The sequence below is a fragment of the Aptenodytes patagonicus genome, chromosome 4 (assembly GCF_965638725.1).
Source record: "Aptenodytes patagonicus chromosome 4, bAptPat1.pri.cur, whole genome shotgun sequence".
Classification (NCBI taxonomy): Eukaryota; Metazoa; Chordata; class Aves; order Sphenisciformes; family Spheniscidae; genus Aptenodytes; species Aptenodytes patagonicus.
Genome location: NC_134952.1, coordinates 46,063,023 through 46,087,576, shown reverse-complemented (window position 1 = coordinate 46,087,576; position 24,554 = coordinate 46,063,023). Strand labels below are relative to the sequence as shown.

The 24,554-nt window shown below is 40.0% G+C and overlaps 1 protein-coding gene across 2 annotated transcripts in view; it reads right to left on the bottom strand.

Moving 5' to 3' along the window:
- Positions 1-5,525: 5,525 nt before the first annotated feature.
- The window catches only part of MARCHF1 (membrane associated ring-CH-type finger 1), a 255,753-nt gene continuing 236,724 nt past the window's right edge, over positions 5,526-24,554 (bottom strand). For both annotated transcript variants that reach the window (XM_076336580.1, XM_076336581.1), the window contains 2 exons: positions 13,724-13,871; positions 5,526-9,712 (listed from right to left, as the gene is read on the bottom strand). In XM_076336580.1, the coding sequence (XP_076192695.1) occupies positions 9,411-9,712; positions 13,724-13,871 (450 nt within the window). In that variant the 3' untranslated portion in view covers positions 5,526-9,410. The remainder of the gene's footprint in view (positions 9,713-13,723; positions 13,872-24,554) is intronic.

The following is a 24,554-nucleotide window of genomic DNA, read 5'->3' as shown; positions in this document are numbered from 1 at the left end:
TTGTGTCCTTACTTCTCATACGGGACCTTCTCTTTAGGATGCAGGCTCCTGAGTTGACAAAGCAATTGTGGTTTATATCTTGAAATCCTGACTAGTTGAGTACCTCTTCCCTGGTCATAGAGCAGTCAGGGTTCAGACACCTGTTAGAAATACCTTGTGGTGGGAAATCCTTACCTTTTCCTGGTAATGGCAAGAATGTATGTCATTTAGTATATCAATAGCCGGCACCCTGGTGAACAGTGGGCCCAGCTAGTGGCAACTTTTATCCATCTCTTGTGGTGGTGGCTGGGATGTCTCTAGGTGTACGCAGTTCTGTGGAGAGCAGTGAGAGACCTCATCTCACAAAATCCTGCGTTGCGTGGCGCAGAACACTCACTTTGGGTGTCAGAAATGCTCTCCCATTTGGTGGAAAAGTGTATGCAGAAGATGAGATACATGGAGCATCAGTTAATCATGAAGAACTCTTCTCTTGTACCTTCTCTTGTCTGAGAATCTGTGTCAGGAACATAGAGAGCTGGAAAGACTTCAATAATTCAATATTGAGTATTTTATGTTTTGTCAAGAGAATTTGAGAGGATTACGCTGTCCTCACCACTCTGTATTGAAGAATTCAGATCAGAAGCCAATTAAAGTCCCTACAGTCTGTTTTTAAATACATCTTTTGTCCTTTTTTTTTTTCTTTTTGCTGACCCCTCTGTTGAGAAAGCTGTGCGTTTTAAAATTAAGTTGCTTAGGACTTTTAAATAGCAGGCTTGCTTTATGAAGCAGCTTTTTAGATGCCTTTAAGTGTGTTTTTCAGGAAGGTTCTTAGCAGGTTCTCACCTTTAATACCATAAAATAAAAAAAAGGAAAAAAAGGGCAAGGGCAAAGCCAGGGATAATTTCACAGCAGGCGCTAAGGAGGACATCTCTGTTAGTGCAGATTAGATTGTCTGGGCACAGAAGTCACAGTTCAGATGTACTGTCTGTACGCATTGTAGCAGTCACAGTTCAGATGCCTGTTAATGATGTGGAAATAATTACTCTTGGTGGATGATCCTTCTCGTACTTGATCCCCAGTACAGTTCTGTGTGTTAAACAACAAGGCTTTGTCATGGTAAATAGTTATGTGGGTTTCCCAGATTTCTTCTACAGATATCCAGGTGTGTATTTTCTTAGCTGTGCAGTAAGTGTTACTGATGAGTGTTACTCTGTTAACATCTATATTAAGTTTTTCCCCCTTTACAAAACAGGCTTGTGCTATCCTTTCATGTTTTAGGAAACCAATCTATTTAGGGAATATAGAATTAACCATTGTCCTCCTTAAATTAATCTAAAGAAGAAACCTGAATAAATTTAACAGACCTGAAGCACGTGTGAGTGATCTAATGCATCTTCAGACAGACTGCAAGTCTTAAACCTGTCTAGAGGTCTTATCCTCTGACACCAGCCGTATCTCTAGGCTGTCACATCACTGCTTTGTGTTTGTGTTTTAGAAATAAGTTCCGGGCAGGCCTCTGATATTTTTTTTAACTTTGTTAAACTGAGTTGTGTTGTGGAATTCAGCATGTTTTGATTTATAAAACTTGAGGTGTTAAACTCTGGTGGAAGCTGAGCCAGGGTAATTGGTCTGAACTAAAGCCGTGTGTGTGTGTGTGTTCAGTGGTTTCACAGATTTTGCCTTTCAGAAGATTCATCTTAAATTTTTGCTTGTATACAAGGTCTGATGTGCTTTGAAGTTGTAAGTAGAAACATTGCAGAAAAAGTCACTTTCCCATCACATTGGGTAAAATACATAAGAAAAATGAGCAGTAAGGTAACTAGAATGTTTAGCATGTCACAGTAATGACAGTGTATTAGGCTGACATCCTGGTGAATTCTTTAAAAAAAATTGTCCCGCAAAGTTATAGAGAATGAGATGTTCTGTATTCCTCAAAACAATTCACTAATGAGGCATTATAAAAAAGTAAGTATTACTTGTGTGGTTGATGTGATAGTCAAATATTTGAAGTAATTTCTTTTTTTAACATCTGTTGTTCACACTTCAAGAACATGTTTACAATTTGGACTTCGTTGAGTTTGTGGATTTTCTCCCTTGAAGTCTGTGTATTCACTGCTTGTTTAGCTGGCTTTTAAACTGTCTTGTTGACCTGCTGCATAAGTAATGAAAAACGACAGTGCTGTGTGTGAACTTCTTACATTGATTTATCAGAAAAAATAATATGTAGCTGTCAAATACTCATATTTGAATTGAAAAGTAATCTGGCCTTAAGTTAATAATGTGCAAGACCAATTTACCAGATGAATTGTTGCAGAATACTAATGTGGCAATGGGGAAAACAAACCCCAAAGCTACTTATTTATTTATTATTTCTGTGCTCAGAGTTTTTGTGCTGAGGAGCCTGGAGCGGGGGTAGAGAGAATCTTCTGCCTCATGTGTGTTACTGAGACAAGATGGTGGAATCTTTTCTATCAGTTTCATAATCCAATCATGCCTGTGCTTTAAAGCCAGCTATTAGGATTTTCTGTGTTGGTGAGTTTCTTCCCTATGGTGAAAAAGGAGGAGCTCTGAATTGTTATTCTGTTTCTTTAAAATTAAAATCTAGAAAGCAGCCGCTGTGAACAGCGGAATGGGAAATATTTATGTGATGTTCTCTGTTCTTACAAACTTGCTGCAGGGAATACCTTGAAATTCTGTTCATTTGTAGCTAAGGATTACAGACTTTAATGTTAAATCCTCTATTATAATTCTCTGTAATTGACAGGGGTCAATTACAAACCACCAACCAGAAAACACTATCCTTCTCAAGGCTGATTGTATGCAGTGGATTAATTCATTTACAATTCCTTAGTGTTGGAAACAAATGTGACTGAATTAATGGAACTGTTCACCATGGCTTTCCAATCTGCTCCTCAAAGTTGGTTCTAAAGGGATGAGACTTCCAACACTTGTGATGTGGAGAAACAAGCATACAGTGAAGCACTTAGCCTCATTATTGTATTTTTCCTTTTTTCCGCTACCAACACGTGTCGATCCTTATGGAACTCCAGGATGTGCAGTGGGATGCAACAAGACAAAAAGGCAACATGTATGAACCATTTTCTGAGCCATTCCTAAGTAGTTCAAGGAACACACTTAAAGAGTATCTTATGTGTGAATTTTTTTTTTGTCTTTGATTGCAGTGGCATGTGTACTCACCTCTGTAATGACACTGCTGTATGTGAGGAGAGTCTGGGATCCAAAAATGTGTATGTTGGAGTCCAACTTCTAAAAAACTTTTTTTGCTAGATACCTGGCAGATAGGCATGAGTAGTAAAAAAGGACATTATTGTTTTTTCTCAGCAGAAAAAGTTCTCCACTTAAGGAATCCTCCAGGCTTAGTTTTCTTGTAAAGGGCCAAGAAATGCCTGCACTTCGGAAGTATGTCAAATTGGCTGGTTTGGTCAGTCTCAGCATGCTACAATGCATACATCATATTTCTATCTTCTAGCTCTTTTTCAAGAGTAAAATTTCATTATAATTGACTTCCAGAGTTTCTTCCTAAAAAGAAGTAAGTTATAGGAAGGTAAGAAACTTTGCTAATGAGGTGTTCTGATTTATACACTGCAATTTCAGCTGTTGCCTTAAATACAGCTAGCAAGATCGTGTGCAGAGTTCCTATAATGAAACTCTAAAAATTGCCTGACTGTGGGAGACTTACTGTAGTGATCCTGTAATCAGGTTCCCTAAGCCTTCACTGCTTGTATTGCAAATACTGTCCAATTTTCTTAAAAGGAGCAGTTTAATGTGTGACAAGTTAACTGTTACAAATGAAAAATAGAATTATTTAAACTTTCAACTAAGTTATTAGACCAGTGCCAGCATTACTCTAAAAACAGAAGCATTTTCTAAAGAAATACAGAAGGGTGGCAGCATTCTACTAATATCAGCACCTATTTGTGTAGGTTCTCACATAGTCAACCAAGACAGTAACATGCTGATTTGAAAATTTATGAAGTGACAATGCCCGTATGGTGCTGATTATTGTATTTTCATATATTTTTACCTTTGAGCTGTTTAAAAACAAAAGGAAGTTCTGTGATTCAATTAGTATCAGTCATAAGTATTTGCAAGTAATAGAAGGGCAAGTTTGTCCCAGGGCCCACCCTCTCCAGCGGAATCGTTGTGTTCTCAACCATGGTGTAAAATTTATCTGAGGTTATTTTCTGAGCTGCATGTCGTAGGTAGCAGATGTGGTACACCATTCAAAGTACTTTGTGCGAGTTCTTTGTTAACCAACTTTTTTTTTTTTGGCTTTTAAATAAAGTTCATGCAGAACAGCCTCAATATTTGGGGGGAGGAAGGTGTGAGTAAATACCATATAGCATGTTTCTTTGTTTATGTGTACACAGAGAGCGAACTGAACAGAAATGTGTTTTGTGTTCTAATAGTACCCTTCATCAAGAGATTTTAACTCTTGTGTGCAAAGCAAAAAGGTATAGTGAACTATACCTTTATTCTCTTAGTTCTAAAACCAAATTTGGTTCTATTTTTCCATATGCCATTATCCATATTCCACAAATGGAAATGAATATATCTTTATTACTGGAATTTCCTTGGTTATGCTGTTTCTTCTGTATTATATCTTGTTAGGGATTCATGAATCCATCTTTGGTTTAAATGGTGAGCTAGTTAGGACAGCTTTAACAAAATGAACAATCTGTTGGCCTTGGATTTGTTAGGACGCTTCTCCTGCGTTTTGAATGTATGTTCTTAGCAGTCACCAGCCATATGATGACTTATTCCAGGTAGAAGTGTGAGGTTTCGAAACTTAGCCACTCTCTCCCCAGCTGACAATCTAGGATAAAGATACAGGCTAGGTGGACTCAACCCTCTTTAGAAAACTAAATTTGAAGTTTGGTTGGAATGCTGTGTGTTTATCAAGATAGTAAACTTTCTCTGGCTTTACACCTGGCTTAAAGTACACAGATTCTTTTATAATGCAAACATGTAGTATTTCTTTTCATTAAAAAAAGCATGCAAGGTTTTTGGAGAAGGATAAAATCTCACCCAAGTAGAATTCTAAAATAACAAAAAAGGAACCTGATTCATTCTGACAATCTAAGGTAGGATTAGCTTTATCACGTATAACAAACGGTTCGTTCCAAGGCACTGCTCTCCTCGTGAAGTTTTCTTCCTCTTATCCTCCTGCAGTTGAAACCCAGTAGTCGTTGTCCAATTTGCTATGGATGTAAAACCAGTTGCTTTCTGGGAGTTCTTTATGGAGTTGAAGCCTGTTCTTATATATCCCCCTGCCCAGCCTTCCTTTCTGCAAGTTCAACAACCGTAGTTCTTTGCAAGTGTTTTTGTACTGGGAGGTATTTTCCCAAGCGTTCTGCCAAGGTGTGGTACCCAAAACTAGCCACTCTGAGCCAGCAGGTTTATCAATTTTAAGTATGCAGCTGAATATATTGTTCACCTTTCTTGCAAGAGTGTGGCGTTGCCAATTCACGTTCAGCATGTGATGCTCTATGTAACAAAGTGACAAATGTAGAATACTACAGTAATTTGGGTCATTTGTTTAATACAAATACATTTTTTTCACAACAATAAGCAGATATATTACTTTTGTTTCCCTTACCTTCTGTCTTTCAGTACACATTTACCCACAAAAACATACAATTTTTCTTTTGCAAAAGAGAGGGAGTTAAACAAGTACCACAAACTCATAGTTCTGAATATTATACACAAAATATTTTCATCATAGAATAAGTTTCGTTGCATTATTAGAAATTATAAATGGTCTACTCTGGTGATGGGGAATTACTATTTTTTTCTACACAACAAAAATAAACACTGCTTTCAGATATAGCAGTGTGTGAATGGCACAATTGGACTAGTTGAGAATCTTCGTAATGCTAATGATAGTCAAAAGTGGTATGTTTATGCCAGTTTGAAATAAACTGCATAATGCTTTTAACTTAAAACAGGAAAAGAAACGTGCATGTTCATAGGTTAAGAGTATCTTGTTTAAAATTCCAGGTCTGATCTGACACCAGATTACTTCTACCCACCTTCATTACAACTTTGCTTAAACAAGAATGCAGATTAAGCTCTTCTCCGTAATGGTTCTGAGCAAGGTTCTGCCCTTGTGGGTTTAGCCAGGCTAAATTGCGCTGTCTGCCAGTTTGCCTGAGATGCACTGTAGCTACACAGTCAGTTTGATACGGATCTTTATTTGATATATCACTTTCATTAAAAACTTTCAGAATGTATCTTAAAACTTTCAGTATACTGTTTTTGCAGGATAGAATCCTGTGGTCGTTAAATTAATACAGAAAATTGTGCTTTGCGTGGGAATAAAAAACACTGGTTGGTAAGCAGCTGTCTAGTGTCTGTATTCGTGCACCTTCCTCATTCATGCGGCCCTGCATCCAAGGCATGTTGGTGTGAATAGCTCCTTGCCCTCTTGAGGAGGAACCACCCTGCTTCAGAAGCAAATTCCAATCCTGCATGAAATCCCTGAAAGCTCTAGAATATCTGCTGCACCTAAGAAGAGGAAGGGATGCACGGGCTAATACTGTAATGCTTTAAAAGGTTAAAGACTGCTTCGAGCCCGCTGTCATCTCTTGCTGCTGACTTGTCTCCTTGTCTGTCTCAGCAGACACTCCAATTTTGCTCCTTTTCCTGCTGTCCAAATTAATATTTCAAAGGGAGAGGAGGAATTTCGGCTGAAGTCTTTCTCCATTCTTACATCTAACTAACTGTAAGCTCAGTTGCACGTGTAGTTGAGATGAGTGCCAAAATAGTGTTTTGAAGTTGAAGTCATTAGTATAAAATTTTGCAAGTTGTCTGTTCTGTTGCTGACGCTTCAGTGTATTTTTAAAAATGTACAGTAATGTTGTTGGATGCTGTAAGTCTGCTTTCAGAAGCCTCAGGTATTTTTTTCTTTGAGTTGAATTTTATACTTGTTCAAGAAAAAAACAACGTAAATTAGTCTCCAGTAAACTGTCAAAACAGGGGATAAAGTACTTTCAATGGGGTCATGATGCTACAGCAGGTCAAAGAACAAGCTGGCTAAAGAAGCAGGGGTACTGTCACTTAGCAAGAAACTTTCTGATTATTTCAGAAAGCTCTTAGTTATCTTCCACGATAATGTTCCTTCTCAGTCAATTTTGCTATGATTCATCAGGTTTTATTGTAAACATCATTCCAGACGTTTAGATGCAGCTAGTAATTTTAAGTGTCTAACTTCAGATATCATGAGATTTACTTTTTAGCAAGTAGAATTACACTTTTTGAAAACCATGCCTTTGCAGACTATCTTAAACGTGCAATTATGAGGCGTTCCTTAGTACTGTCATGGTTTTCTGAAGACCTTCTGAAGTCTCCTCCACAATTATAAACAGAGAAACTACTTTGTTACTCTTGTATGTGATTTCAAATGAGATGCTGCTACAATTCCAATTCGCAATTGTATAATTGGAAAGTTATTTTATGTGAAAAGTGCATGTTATTATATGAAAAACTTAAACATTGATCCAACTCACCTGGAGTAACTTAGAGCAAATTATTAATATGTATTTAGGGCCTGTTCAAGCACCAAGATTTTGTGTCCTGTCTAGCTAGATGAAAATCACTTAGTCACAGCCAAATTACATGAGCAATTCCAATACAAAAGAACATAATGGTCTGATAAAAGACACATTTCTTGCTAATACTGCTAGTTCCAGTACTCCCTGAGCCTTAAGCCAGTAAACACATTCACAAAGGAATTGCCTAATACATAAACTCCAATACCTCTTAGGCCCAGCACCCTGGATATTTGCAAGAACGGGATGATTCTGTTATTTAATATATTTGAGTGTGTAAAGATTTGAGATATTTGAATGTGTAAAGAGGAAATTTACCATTAGAAACTGCAAGGCTGCTGTAGAAGTCTAGTTCACTTGTAATTGTGGCAGATTTCCGCCTTTGAATGAACCTGTGCTCTCCTATCCTCTTTACTTTGGTTCTTTATTTGCTTGTTTGCTTTTCCTCCTTTACCTAAATACAAGATCAAAAAAGAACTTTTAACTTTCTTTTTAAAATATACATTACGTTCAGGCCCCAGACCTTCCACGCCAGCACATTACTCCAAGTCAATACTTGCTGTTGTGTCCTGATGGTAAACATCACAGGTACGAGAAGTGAATCACAAAACTGGTTCTTTATGTATAATTTACCCTGTTGGACAGTATCTTATAGACAATCATCTATCTATTGCACCCTTTAATGCTATTCACACTTCATTTTTTATATGAGAATGCTCAAAACACGAAGTTAACAGCTGAATTGTTGAAACTCTAACACCTCAAGTTTACCTGTACAGAGGGAAACCATTGATTTATTTTTTCAGTCAGGAAGATAAAAACTAACTTTTCAGAACAAGGAGATAAAAACTAATGTTCTTTTAAGATACGTAGGTATATTCTCTTATGTCTACCTTTCTGTATCATTAATCTTAAAAAATAAAACCAAAAATGGCTTCCATCTTCCTTATGTGTCATCCTTTTTCAGACCTTTGATAATATGCAATTTACTTTTGTATGATTCTGCAGTAAACTGCATTTTTTCATTTATAGTTCTGCCTCAAAACTTTGTATATTCAATTAATTCACTCTTGCAAAGTAAAATAAACAGCTGAGCTGCTGTTCTAAATGCGTATCTACACATTCTCTCCTTTCTGTACTTATTTTGCTGACAGCTATACTTAAAAAATTTCTGTGCCTTGTGGAGACATGAGTTTATACTGGTTGGAATTGCTTACTTTTCAAAAATTCAGGCATATTTAAAAACAACGCTACCCTTCAAATGTTTCAAATATCCTTAGTTGACACAGCTGCCCAAACATTCAGGCTCCAGTGCAGTCACATGAACGTGTGTTACCGTATGAGGCTTAGAGAGTGAGTGCTGCGATACAGCTCTTTGTACTTCGATTCAGTTAATGCATATAACTTGATTGGTACCCTTTTGAAGTGTATCTTCAAGAAGATAAATAGCAAACACAACTTTTAGTAGTAAACAGATGAAAGGTTTTTGTTTTCTGTAAACGAAATGATTATATCATCAGGTCTGTTTCTACTTTCGCAGCCATCCAATTTAAAAAATAAAAAAAAAAAAGTACTCTTGTCACATTGGTTTGGCATTGTCTGTTAAACCTGTTCTCTATTGCACTTTCTACATTTCCACTTTCACTACACTTGCTGACTAGTTGAGAAACTACTTCACGAACGGTCACATTCCATACAGTAACAAGTTGCTTTGCTGGATCCATTTTCCTTGTAGGGTTTTGTTTTTTGTGTGTTTTTTTTTAACTGAAAAAATGCACAGTCATTTCTACTCTCTTTTAGCATTTGTAGTGTAGAAAACACTATGCCTTATTCTGCAAGGAAGAAACAATGCCATCTCTGTCAAACTGGCATGACCTCTGATGTCGTTTCTTCAGCTGCCAGCTGAGAGTTTGTACCTGTCTGTGCTACTGGCACCACCACTGCGTCCTTGACGTCCGAGGTCTGAGTGCACGAAGAGTTCTTCTCCTCCAGTTTTTTGGCGGTGTCTGGGCAGTTCTGAACAAAGATCACTCTGTTGTAGGCTTTCAACCTGCGCCACAGCTGAACATAAACCTTACACTGCACATACATGAAGACCAGGCCCCCCGTGAATCCAATGGCCACCACAACGAGTTTTGTCCAAAATGGCCATTCAAGGACACCTTTGAAATAAAACGTTTATATTTATTACCATTGTTATACACTGAATATCAAGTACTGAGTTTCAGTAAAATATTTTGAAAAGAAGCCACCTGGTAAGAATTCCCAGGTACGTACACGCTATTGGGGCAGTTGTGGCTCAAGTAGGAAACAGCAGCAGTTTCCTATCCCATAGGCCAGCCAAGAAACGACATCTGCCTCCCACTTTTAACTGACTTCACCACAATTTGATCAAATAAGAAATGCAAGGCCGCTCTCACAAAGGAGGCATAATGCTTGATATGGTCAAAACCAAAACATTTCACTGTTCTTCAATAGCATCCCCATATTCAATAGCTTGCTTAAGCAAAAATACAAGTACCAAAACTGAGATAACTGCGTAACTAGAAATATTATGCACATCTTCAACAACAACTGTTTTTTTTAATCATGCTAGAAGCATGACACTGTTTAGGGTACCTGGAACACCAACATTTACAATATTATTACCTGGACCTACATTCATCCTGAAGCCAGGGTATAGTAAAAAAAGCTAGTGGAAAGGGCTCTTGCCTCCTGCATCACCTGCCTTTGCCAGCCTCTTTTTTCCTGCTGTCTGTGCAACCCCGCTCCGAACACACCTATATCAAAGAGCAAAACTTATATTCCTATGTACTAAAAAGGTAACTTTACAGTTTTTGGTGTATCTGTTCTTACTTTTCTCATTGCGTTGATCAATCACATTGATATTTACAGAAAAATATATGGCTGCTAACACAAAAACCACAAAAAAAGTGAGAAATGAGAGCATTTAAACTTGATTATGATATGAATAATGTTAAAATTATTTGCTTTGGCCCAAATGTGGTCTTAAGATTTTAACAGAATAAATTAATGTTGTATTAAGAACAGCCTTTTCCTCATTAATTCATACCACTGCATCTGCTTTTTTCAACCATTCAGTAGCCTAACATGAAGGAACAGCGACCAGCCTTCCCGTTACACGTTGCCTCATGACATTTAAAGATTAAATGCTATACACAAGAGTCAGACCTCTGTATCAGTGCTTAAGCTGTCAGTCTGAACAATCTGGATAGGTTTGTTGGTCCTATATGGAAGGTCTTTGAATAATGTTTTGCTCACTGAGTGTAGTATTCAAGGTGCCTTGCAGATGCTGTATACAACCACTGGTGATCTATCACAACAACTTGGTGATATCTGTGAGTTTTACACAGGGAAGAAATTTTTGCCACAGGCAGGAAAGCAATCTGTGTTCCTTTGGGACTCAGCAGAAGAGCTTCAGTGAGGAGCCAGTCTTGACTCCTAGACCAGTCAACCTGGACTCCTCAAAAGCACGTCTTTACTTTTAGCCACCTGTGTGAGTCTCGTGAATCTAAGTATCCCCTTTACTGTTAAACACGTAGGAACTGGGCTTTTAGTTAAATAAACAAATAGAGACCAAAAGAATATTAACTATTGCAAAAGCACACAAAATGTTTGAAGTAGCTGTAGTTTTCCCTGTCATGGTAATTACTTAGTAGTACTTAGAAATGGTAACAATGTATTGTGATGGTGCTAGCCAATTAATTTTTTTTTAATTTGCAGCAAAATAAAAGCATGCAAAGACCATATAAATCACTTTGCATCTCCCTAACCACTATTACTCTGGTTAGTTGAACTTGCCAGGAACAAATCCTTTTATATTTGTTAAATTTGTTCACAAAACATTTGTCATGCTTTTCTTCAATCCCCTGTTCCTGGGACAAAAGGAAGTAACAAGAAGACTTTGCTAAGCTGTCATATCCAGTGATGTGTTTTTTCTTTTTTTTTTTGTTCCTTTAATAACTGTTTTTAAAAATCACTGTCTCTTTCTTACTCTTAATTATGAAAACAGTATGGTTTGCATCTGACTAAGCCCCATCAGTGGGTAACAACACTTAGAACTAGCAAGTCACTGCTGGAGCGCTCAGCTCGGAAGAAAGAGGCTGAATAAACAGCTCAGCTTTCCCTCAGAGTTTCTTCCACCTCTTAGCAGTAAAGATGTGCTGCTGTTGCTGCTTCCATGGTAATACAGGAAGCATCATTTTTTGCTTAACTGGTACGGCACAGTGAATTTTCTGCCTTTCAGTATATTCCAGGATTGCCATATTTTCATAGACTCAAGCTTTATTAGGAGAGATGAAGCTCAGCTAAGCCTAGACCTGTTTCTCGAAGCAGAGCACATTTATGTGAAACCTGATTCCCTGCCCCTGGTGCCATATAAATTCTAGACTATTTTAAATATATTTTAAATTGTCCTTTCTATAGACCAGTGACAGGTTTACTAATGAAGAGGTTTATGCTTTTATTTATTTGCATCATATGCTTTCGTAAGGAGAAAAAAACCCCTTTAAATATTTTGAGAGATACATTTTAAAAAGGGATTTTTAAACTTGCACAATATTAACAAACAGTACTAGTATTATTCAGGGCTTTCAGTTTTTCTCCTCCTCAAAATATGTTTATAAAGTGTTTTTCCTCCAGTGTTCACCATTTTTTTCCCAGCATTTCCCATTTAAACAAAGATAATGGAGAGAAAAGCAAACTACATATATGCCCCCCCCCCCCCGAAATACACATATTTGATTTTGTAAAATTACCCCCCTCCCAAGAAGCAAATTTTGGGGCAGAAGAGTTCTCTTCACAAACACTTATTTTTGCATGTTGTAAGTAGCTCCAAGGCATCTCTTTGTCCACTTTTTAGTGTGGAGAATCATCCATTACATTTGGCAAACACTGAATTCTATACAAATCATAAATACTTTTTGAGCCTACCAAGATTAATTGGTGTGATTCTTATGCATTCTATATAATAACAAAAATTCATGTTAGCTGTTTTGTTGTGTAAATTCAGCTAATCCACAGAAATACCTTTCCCCCTTTTAGGGTGATGTAGTTGTACTCAGAAGTTTGAAGACATTCCTAGTCCTATCCTCAGGGCCAGTTTTTTTGAGATGAAAAACAGGGTTACCCATTTAGAAAGAATGCAAAACAAGACTTTGTAGTATACATTTGTCTGTGACTTACTGAGGCTTGTTACATATTTTCCTCTCATAAGCAAGAAAGGCAAGCATCAGGAGTATCATCAAATATTTATCTAACTAGCAAGGCACAAAGCTCCGCCTGTTTTGTTTTCCATGTTAACTTCAGAGTATAGCACAAAGCTAGAGACCTTTGTCCCTCTACTGAGCTTAAAGTCAATTCAGATCAAAACTCAAAAGCTTTTTATCCTCTTCATCATCATGATCATATTTAAGACTAAATTTAAGACCGAATAGACTTAGATTTGAAATGGAGAAGAGTAGTTCAGTTTGGAATATGGTTTCCACATACGGTAAGTATAGTCCAAAAAGAAACCTACTTATGTTAAACATGCAATTTGTTACACATGTCCAGTTGGGTTTTCGGTATCTCCACAGATGGAGACTCCACGACCTCTCTGCTCCAGTGTTTGACCACCCTCACAATAAACACAACTGGAGCATGGACATTCACAGTGAAATTCTATTTGAAAGGGCGCAGGAATGGCTTTCCATGCTACTTAAGTCCCACATGACCGGAATACAGTCTCTTGGAAGTTCGTATTAGGAAGCTTGTTGATGAAAGGGCTCTATCGTGTTTTACAGGATATCGAGGTTCAAGTGGGTAATACAAATAAATGGCTATTTTATGACCTGAACTTGCACTGAGCTGTTTGAATTTGACTCATCTTTTTGTCCGAGCTTTAGAAATATCTAGATAATGGGCGATGAACCTAGGAAGAACCAGCAGTTAGTTAAGCTGTCGTAATGATTACACTAAGTAGCCGTCTCTCTGCAGGGGCATAACATAAGCTTTTAACACTGGTGCATTAATTACTTCTGCATTAAAGCATTTGACGTAGCCATGTATCTGCGAGCTGTTATTTAAGAACAGAATGTGACTGGTTACATAGCTGCCTTTCAAAGCCATCCGTTGCATTATCAACAAGACTGAAGAAGGTAAAAGATACTTACCGTTGTCATTGCCTTGTTTAATTTCCTCAGCAGTTCTATCAATTAAAACATACAACGACCAAACAACACAGGTAATTGCAATTACGTGGAATGTGACCGAACAAACTATTTTCCTCCTCTCACTTGTTGTCATCTGTAGTTTCTCCCACTGTAATTTAAAAAAAAAAGTAATAAGAAAAAAAAAAAATCAGACTTGTAAAATTTTACAAGAAACTGATTAGGCCATTCTGGCTCTTTCTACCAAAAAACCAAGCAGTAACAAAATTAACAAATCCTTTTATTTTGATAATACACATTACAGTAGTATGTGCATTGTCACTGTAAAATTCATGATGATCTCATTTTCACAGATTCAGAGGAACGAAGAGTTCTGTTCTGTTTCTGTCTGCTTGCGAACGACATCTAAATTTCATTGCAGTACGGCCGTAACGTGTTAATAGACAGGTGAAAAGCTGACTATTTATTTTAACTTTACCTGATGCACACTTCTGGTGATGAGAGAAGAAAAAAACCAAACATCAGCTTGTAATACTTAAACTATTCTCAGCTATTCTCAGTTGCTTAAAATTAGAGGAACGCAGTTGTGGAACAGTCTTCCCATAAAATAAAAGCATAAGAAATGCAGCTGCACTGGGGATTAAATTCAATAAACTTGAAAAGATGATTACGTGGAAGTAATCGTACACGATAGCAGTCAAACAGCCTCAGTAATGCAACAAGGATCTTCCGGGCACATGTTTGTGAATTATGGCACTAAATCCTCGCTTAAGTTAAGGCTACTTTAAGATGAAATAGGCCATTCTCTGCATTTGAACAATACAACTCTTGAGGCGATTTTTTTTTTTTTAATCTCGCTTGTGAAGACATTCTTTTCAGCACTTCTTTAGAATAAAACCCTTCTCTACTAAAATGCTTGCCTTTGAAAACAGATGAAAGAATATGACATTTAAAAGCAAAATGCCTCAATTCCAATGAATAATCTCGGAGTCGGTCGCTAGCATCCGATGAATGAAACGAGTAGAAACCACAGCACAACAGTGCCACCTCTCTGCAGTCGTGCTAATGCAAGACCGAGCAGTGCTTCAGCATCCGAGCCACAGCACCGGCCACCGGGACAGCGAAGCCGCTCCCCGCTCACACGGACCGTTAGCGCGCTCGGGCGGCGCCTCCTAACAGTTTCCAGGTGCTAAGGCTGGCTCAAAAACCCTGGCCGCTTCAGAGCGCTGAGGTGGTATAAATTTACTTTGAAGGCATGAGTTTGGCTTTGTTTTCCTTGTTTGGGTTTTTTTGTCGGCTGTTTTTTTTTTTTTTTTTAATTTTTATTTGGTTTGGTTTTGGGAAATAACAAATTTCCCTAAATTGCTTATGGCTAGTGTTGGAGATGGCATCTAAGCTAGATGCTTAGACCTTAACCTGAACCAATATGGCCATTCTTCTCGTCTGAACACTATTTGCCGTCTGGTCACATTTCAACGGAGCACGACTGCAGTAAAAGCTGAGGAATGTCAATGCAATGTCGCCAAGAGGGCTAACTCTCCGAAATGCTTCTTCCTGCCATTAGTTTTAGAGCAGTACATACTGGGCCAAACAAATTTCATTCTTTAATGGCAGTTAAAGCTTGCACATTTCAGAGCTGTTGCCTCAAAATACAGTCTCTGGAGCATTTTCTAGCCCTTGCCAGAATTTTACGAACACAAGGCTTAAAAAACTGTTTAGAAAAACTGAAATATTTCCTGAGTAATATATAAAGAGACAGAGCTAGCAGTTTATTTACCAGCTGGTACCTCATTTCAGTTTCTGATGCATCTACTTAGGAGTGAAAACTAAGCTTGCTGGGTTTTGTATGGCAGTCTGGAAAAATGGGAGACATTAAAAAAAAAGTAATAAAACAAAAACCCAGAACCTTATATTCACTGTAGTTCATGTAGGTAGCATTCAGCGGCCGGACCAGATGGCGGCATTACCATCACCATCTTATCATATCATTACAGTTACCAGGTTACACAGCATTTGACCTGGAGACTTTCATCCTTTTTGCAGTGAAAATTCAATTCATGCCTTGTAACAGGCTTTCTTTCCAAAGAAAAAGTTGGTTTTGTCCAGATGGAAGAAAGGATTTTACCTTAACCCTTCACTTACCTGTGGATGCTTTGTGAGAGATCAATGTTGAACACAAAGAAGAATGAATTGTGTTCTTAAACAGAAATTTTCTGTCATCTCAACTCTGATGCTACACTTTTTGGTCTACTGGAGAGAAGATTCTGTGCTAAATCTTCATTGTCATGTATACCTGCAGTCTCATTATAGCCATTTTACTCTCTGTAACATACATAGAAGCCTTAGAGAGCTGATCTGAATGCCCAGTCAAATAAAGCTTTTTCATATGGAGTTTTAAAGTCAAAGAATGCTGGTCCCATTACTCTAAATGTAAACATTTTGTAGGTGGAAAAAAAAGACAAAAACAAACGACCAACAGGCAGGATAGGTAAATAAAGGAACAAGCTCACAAACTTCTGCTGAGATTTACAAGAAAGGTGTATCAGGTGAGGGAGCTAGCAGAAAGAGTCTTTAGCAGGCCTTTTTTGCTAACATCCCCTGATCAAATCCAGCCAGAAAGCAAGCCAAGGCCTACCGGACTCTGCTTCCTCTCTCTGGCCCCCTTTCTTCTCCCACAAGACAGCATGCCCGTGTGTCTATTCTATCCAGACGCGTGTCACCACATCAGAAATAAGCTGGCTGGCAGGAGACCGGGAGAGGCCACCAGGGCATGGGTGGTTATGGAACTGGAACACTGTGCAGAGCACCTCGTACTCCCAGTTCGGATACAAGAAAGGACCGAGGACCAAGGAGAGACTCCTGCTCACACAGACAGATGCAGGGGGATCAGAGTACTTGGGAGCACTTTACAGCTCTTAGTGCCTCGCAAAGCTGTGCTTCTGTTTTGCCCTGCCCTAGCTGCAGTCCCAGTTCTCCTCTCAACTCCAGTCATGATGGGCTGAGCTCAGAAGGGAAAATTCAATTAAACTTTGTGCTCTACTCCTGGTGATCCCTGTGGTAGCTGAGGTAATTTTCCTGTCCTACTCACCTATTTTAGCTTGGCTGAACAGAGAGTACTATGTGACTACTGCCACTCTCTACTAGACGAGTGATGTTAGTAGATAAGCCAGCAATTTAAGTTGTCCTGGAGTAGGAAAGTGCAATTCACTACTTTAGGATTTTTGCAATAGGCTTAAATTGAAAATTTAACTGTTAATGTTAGCACAGACTTGCTTGGATAAAAGCACAGTTATGTGAAATAAAAACTGCTTGCAAATCCATAGCAAAGGCTATGAGACAACAATATATTGAGCAGTGAAAGCATCAGCCCCTTTCACTTGTGCTTTATAGTCCAGGACTCGAGATAGCCTAAAGTTGGGTGGGTTAAGTTTGGCAGGTGCTACCATGTCACACAGTGCATCAATGCCTCCTTAGCCACTGATAAATTCACCCCTGCTGTATTTTGAAGCTTCTGCAGTTCTCATGGCTCTCTACATTCATGATGGCAAGATAAAAATAAATTGCATCACATTTTATTATCTTCATCAGTGATCTGGAAAAATGTACAACCATCAGGTTGATGACACTGTGACATGCCATGAACAGAGTATCAGATGCCACCAAGAACAGAAAAATAACACAAAAGTGCCCAGATGCAATTTTCCTTGGAAACTTATATGTTAATACTCCTAAGGTGCTCTAGAGACTGGAAGGAGAGAAAGAAATGGAAGACTGTAACAGCCAGAGGAGACATTTATAATGACTTGCACATTATTGAGTCACTAAATTGATGGACAAACACTGTAGTTTTTGCCCAGTCTCCTCCAAAGCACCCCTTCACTGTTGGACATCCAATTGTCACCATCCACAGATTCCTTAATCCTGGCAGCAATAGAATCACAAACTGGAAATCATCACGGATGCAGATGGGTTAATGTCCTGCAAATGCAAGCAATCGCATAAATATCATTATGCTCCACAGGTGTGCTAAAACACTTTGTAACATCTAACAACCACAAGACCTTTTACACAAGTCACCAAACAAATCCACAATGCAACAATATGTATCCCGAGAAGAAAGCTTGAAATATCCCTAGCCCCCTTCTTATTTTCTGAATAAGCTTTCTGAACATTACACTCGCACTGTGCTCTGCAAACCACTGGAGGGTGGTAGGAGATTGTCTACCTGCTTCAGAGGTTCCTACCAAGAAGCCAGAATGAACTGTCAAAGGAAAAAAGCTGGATTGCAAACGTGATCAGAAACACTCCTCCCACCCCAACTACTACTTACAGCTACTTCTAAAACACGACGTGCACCTTAGCCTGAATTCCTATGCTTTACTGCCAGAGAAGTTTGTAATAATCTTGAAAGTGGCAACTGTAAAACTGTACCCTGTTCTAGGTTCCTACCTCATGTTTTGGTTTTGTTTCTTAATGGGTATCTCACTCTGAAACTTAAAGGGAATGGTTACTGATTTCATAACCCACTCTTGCAATTACAAAATGTAGTCATGAGTCTTCTGGGGAAAGAAAAAAAATAAAAAAAAGAGAAAAAAATATTAATAGCCTACTCACTAGGGAACATCTAAATCATATGTAGCCAACCACTTCCCTTTCCTGTAACATAGTCTGAGAAAATCCCTGATATTTATCTTAAAAGACCAAAATTTGCCTCTCTGCATGTCACTTCTAATAAAAGCTTGGTTAGTCAATATGCAAAAAATAAATATGGATATTTTCTAATATACTCCGAAAACAATTTGTTTGCAGATGTGAGGGTGCTGCTTCATATCCTAGAGATCCCAATACAGCCTCTCTTCTTATAGACAGAAGTAAATCTGCAATTTTAATTCCCTCACACACATTAAGCTTTCTGCAAAGCGGTTTCATGATGGCCCAATGCAGAATCAAAAGCTTCACACTGCTCACACAAAAGCTGGTACCACACCACAGAATTGCACTCTGCAAACTTTGCTGCTTGTGTTCCTTTTCCCCACCTTCAGGTTGTAGATTTACTGTCTGCCTGCCCCTTCCACCATTTTGTGTCTGCATGTTGCCTCCTGCTAGCGGTAATCTTCTGTCACATTGGCCACAAAATTTTGTCTACTCAGATTTCCTGAAGCAACTCCATATCTACTGCAGGCTTGCAGATTCACACCTTTACAACCGAAGGTCTCTCTCCTGCAGGGGCTCATCACTGAGGATGCCAAATTGAAGGTGAAGTTAATGGGCTGCTTTGCAACATGCTATGAATGCTTGAACTTTTAACTCCCGGGTATTTCAGGAACCCTATTTTTAAAAATTGCATGTAAGGAGGCCTGACAGGGGAATCTGGTATGGGCATGACGTTGCTAATATTAAATATTTTTCCTGTTCTGACATTTTTCTCCCCATCCATCATTTAGCAAAAAAATGACAGTGAATCATAGAATCATAGAATCATAGAATCATTAAGGTTGGAAAAGACCTCTAAGATCATCGAGTCCAACCGTCAACCCAACACCACCATGCCCACTAAACCATGTCCCTAAGCCCCTCATCTACACGTCTTTTAAATACCTCCAGGGATGGGGACTCCACCACTTCCCTGGGCAGCCTGTTCCAATGTTTCACCACTCTTTCAGTAAAGACATTTTTCCTCATGCCCAATCTAAACCTCCCCTGCCACAACTTGAGGCCATTTCCTCTCGTCCTATCACTTGTTACTTCGGAGAAAAGACCAACACCCACCTCACTACCACCTCCTTTCAGGTAGTTGTAGAGAGCGATGAGGTCTCCCCTCAGCCTCCTTTTCTCCAGGCTAAACAACCCCAGTTCCCTCAGCCGCTCCTCATAAGACTTGTTCTCCAGACCCCTCACCAGCCTCGTTGCCCTTCTCTGGACACGCTCCAGCACCTCAACGTCCTTCTTGTAGTGAGTGGTTCAAAACTGAACACAGTATTCGAGGTGCGGCCTCACCAGGGCCGAGTCCAGGGGCACGATCACTTCCCTACTCCTGCTGGCCACACTATTTCTGATACAGGCCAGGATGCCATTGGCCTTCTTGGCCGCCTGGGCACACTGCCGGCTCACGTTCAGCCGGCTGTCAACCAGCACCCCCAGGTCCTTTTCCGATAGGCAGCTTTCTAGCCACTCTTCCCCAAGCCTGTAGCGCTGCATGGGGTTGTTGTGGCCAAAGTGCAGGACCTGGCACTTGTCCTTGTTGAACCTCATACAGTTGGCCTGGGCCCATCGATCCAGCCTGTCCAGGTCCCTCTGCAGAGCCTTCCTACCCTCGAGCAGATCAACACTCCCACCCAATTTGGTGTCGTCTGCAAACTTACTGAGGGTGCACTCAATCCCCTCATCCAGATCATCAATAAAGATATTAAACAAGACCGGCCCCAGTACTGAGCCCTGGGGAACACCGCTCGTGACCGGTCGCCAACTGGATGTATTCACCACAACTCTCTGGGCCCGGCCGTCCAGCCAGTTTTTGACCCAGCGCAGAGTCCACCTGTCTAAGCCGTGAGCCGCCAGCTTCTCTAGGAGAATGCTGTGGGAGACGGTGTCAAAGGCCTTGCTGAAGTTCAGGTAGACCACATCCACAGCCTTTCCCTCATCCACTAGGCGGGTCACCTGGTCATAGAAGGAGATCAGGTTGGTCAAGCAGGACCTGCCTCTCATGAATCCGTGCTGGCTGGGCCTGGTCCCCTGGTTGTCCCGCTCATGCCTTGTGAGCGCCCTCAAGATGAACCGCTCCATAATCCTCCCCGGCACCGAGGTCAGGCTGACAGGCCTGTAGTTCCCCGGATCCTCCTTCTGGCCCTTCTTGTGGATGGGCGTCACATTGGCAAGCCTCCAGTCATCCGGGACCTCCCCCATTAACCAGGACTGCTGATAAATGATGGAGAGCGGCTTGGCGAGCACCTCCGCCAGCTCCCTCAGCACTCTCGGGTGGATCCCATCCGGCCCCATAGACTTGTGAGTGTCCAGGTGGCGTAGCAGGTCATTGACTGCTTCCTCTTGGATTACGGGGGTTTCATCCTGCTCGCCGTCCCCGTCTTCCAGCTCGGGGGGCCGAGTACCCTGAGGATAACTGGTCTGCCTGTTAAAGACTGAGGCAAAGAAGGCATTGAGTACCTCAGCCTTTTCCTCATCCTCAGTGACAATGTTCCCCCTTGCATCCAATAAAGGATGGAGATTTAATGTAATGTAAACAGCACCCACAGCTGGAAGGACTTCCTTCTGCTCTCACCTAGAGCTAAAGTCATCATGCAACGTTTTCTGAATTCTTTCTACAATCTAAAGAAAGACTTTGAGCCAACCTCTATCTTGAAATAATCATGCCTGCAAAATGAAGGCTAAAATTATTTACTAGGGGCTGTTGTAGAAACTGCACTCTGCACACAGATTACAAATACACAGAAAAACTTCTTTCTTATCTCAAACCAGGCCTGAAGGATCTAGCCAGCACTTTTGAAAAAAGCTCTTAAGAACTGGAGCAGTGTATGATGAAGTGAGCCGAGCAGTGAAGATATGTCAGTAGTCTGGACATGTAGCTCAGAGTTATTTATTTTCTGTGGTTTAGGGAGGGTTTTCTGGTCACTTGTTGCAGTACTAATTGGCTCAGGCTCCACAGCAAACTGTTCACTGCTATCAACCTACCAGCTGGCGGAAAGCAGCTGCAACCGTCATTTGCAGGAATGGAATTTGTGCAGTGGGTGGAGGAAGAAGAAATAATAGCAATAAAGGACAACAGGTCTCCACACATGTCGGGAGAACAGAATAGCCTCCTATTTGTTCACTGCACTCAAATAGTGCAGATTTGAAATGTTGATGAGAGATGAGACTTCAAACCTTGTGATTTGAATAAAAGCATTCTGGGCCACTCTGTGCCATCTAAACAACACGTGGTTACAGCCTGTGCCTGAGGGACTGCATCTTAAAGAAGGACAAGGTATGCCTCGCTGCATTCTGCTCCAAGATGAGAAGTGCCCCTCATACAGTCCAACAGAACGTGCCAGGTTTGATGGCTGAAAAGAGAAGGGTTTGGGCCATGAAAACACCTTCTCCGCATTTTTTTCCCCAAACGCATCCAGAGCACGTTCAGAGAGGAAGAACTGAGCAGGTTCACAGAAAACACAGAAAACATATTTGTCATTGCCTTTTGTCAAAAGATACATCCCAGAGAAGGAACTCTTGTAAGGATCAAGAATAGAAGACCAGAATTAGACTCCTGCTACATTAGCCACTGAACACAAAAATAAAATAAATTTAAAAAAAATCCCATGTCGTATGGTGCATCATATGGCCATATCTATTCACAACCTTACCTTGAACTCGTTAGCTCATTAGATGAGCTGGTACAAATCCTTCTCTGGCAAACCTGTCTGAAGTTTACCTCAAATCTATTTCTGTCCCTAGGTGACACTAAACAAACCTGGTTGGAATTCAAATGAATGAATGTGGTGCATTTAAAACACCTATTAAAAGTTTAAAACTGAACCAGAAATGGGTGCATTTCTAAAGAAAAACACACTTTAATTCACTTTTATGTGATATGCATGCCTAGAGTAATAAAAGAACTACATAATCATAGAATCATAGAATCATTAAGGTTGGAAAAGACCTCTAAGATCATCGAGTCCAACCATCGACCCAACACCACCATGCCCACTAAACCATGTCCCTAAGTGCCGTATGTACACGTCTTTTCAATACTTCCAGGGATGGTGACTCAACCACTTCCCTGGGCAGCCTGTTCCAATGTTTAACCACTCTTTCAGTAAAGACATTTTTCCTCACGTCCAATCTAAACCTCCCCTGGCGCAACTTGAGGCCATTTCCTCTTGACCTATCGCTAGTTACTTGGGAGAAGAGACCGACACCCACCTCACTACCACCTCCTTTCAGGTAGTTGTAGAGAGCGATGAGGTCTCCCCTCAGCCTCCTTTTCTCCAGGCTAAACAACCCCAGTTCCCTCAGCCGCTCCTCATAAGACTTGTTCTCCAGACCCCTCACCAGCCTCGTTGCCCTTCTCTGGACACGCTCCAGCACCTCAACGTCCTTCTTGTAGTGAGTGGTTCAAAACTGAACACAGTATTCGAGGTGCGGCCTCACCAGTGCCAAGTACAGGGGCGCGATCACTTCCCTACTCACTTTGAATAAAACACCTCACCTTTGAATGAAAAATCTCACTTTGATAAACACCTTAAGATTATCATCCGCAAAGAACTAATAATTCGGTTTTATCAAAATCAAGACAGCGCTGTATTTCTCTTTTAAGTGACAGTTAAAAGAGCTGGACTTGAGTGATACAATCAGTATGCACTCTTCACAAAATTATGCAGTTTTTAGCTGTGTATGTCATCAATTAGCAGACCCTTAAAAAGTATAAAATAGGGGTATTAAGTAATTTGAGAAGATAATTTCTAAAATGAAGTAGCTGTTTTTGCAATCTAGAAGTACTATTGAGAATACTTGTCATTCACCAACTAGAAGAACTTCAGTACCTGCATCCTAATCATCCCAACACAGACTAAACAAAAAAATGTTATGCTTTGGAAATACAGGAATAGCCAGACCTCATGTCCCTCTCATCCAATGCTCTGTCTCGGACAGAGGCCAACACCAGATGCTTCAGAGAAACATGCAAGAAACCCCGTGGCAAGTAATTATAGCATAATCTCTCCATATTGGGAGCTTCTTCCTAGCTCCCATCTGCTAGAAATTATTTTACATCAATATATAGAACGCAAAAGTACTCTACAAAGTGTTTACTTTCCAAACATCCTCTTTGAATGATGAAACAACATTAACCAATTCTTTGTTCAATAGAGGTCTACATGTTCAGCCTTCAGTACTATCATGAGTTTCTCTTTTACAATTGCTGTTTCTTTTCTTGCCTTATAAGCCATTTAAGAAAAGGATCATTATCTCCTAGCACAGTATGCTTCAGCTACCTTATCTAAAAAGATAATCCTGACAGATAAACTGCAGGTGAAACATTAAACCACTGGTCAGGAGTGAACTATCACCATAATGCAAAACTATGGGGCATGTCTGGTACTAAGAACAAGAGGCACACATCTAGAACTCTAGAAAATATTTACTTTAGGTGCCTGGGCATACGCCTTTATTACTCAAAAATCAAAAAACAAGCTACATGTGGGCAACCCATAAAGAAGCAAGGAAAAAAGGCGTAGAATCTATGTCTCCACTAACTTTTATCACGGTTAGTCAAGAACAGAAGCAGATGCTACTGTTACCTGCTCTCCCTACAGTATTTCTACAATCATTCTATCTATCGAAAGGATCTAGTTTGTGTGTCACTTTTATTCTCTTTGCAGCTAGTCATCTCCTGCCTCTGCCCACTCTGTCATTCTGAAAGAGCAGCACACCTAATTGAAGGCATGACATTTTCCTCCAGTCGCTAAGTAGCAAATGCCTTTAAATCACAGTCCAGCTCTCAAACAACAATAACTTAGACACAAAAAAAAACCCCATAAAAAAAAGAATCAATCCATCTAACTACCATACCACAAAGCACAGATCATAATTTTGCTGCAAGGCCAGTTAAGCTGAGATCTTGTTTTCCAGTCAAAGCAGGTGGGGGTGCTGCATTTTGTGGTATGTACTCCATGGGCAATACAAGAGCAGCCAGGACGCATGCTCCATGCTGGATTTGAGACGGATTGTGCCGGGGTCAAAGCAACCATGAGTCCTTCCTCCACTACAGCAGCCATAACAAACCATCTCCCAACAGTCTGTGCCAGACCCTCTGTCTTTGAACAACAAGTAGCAAGGGCTCCCT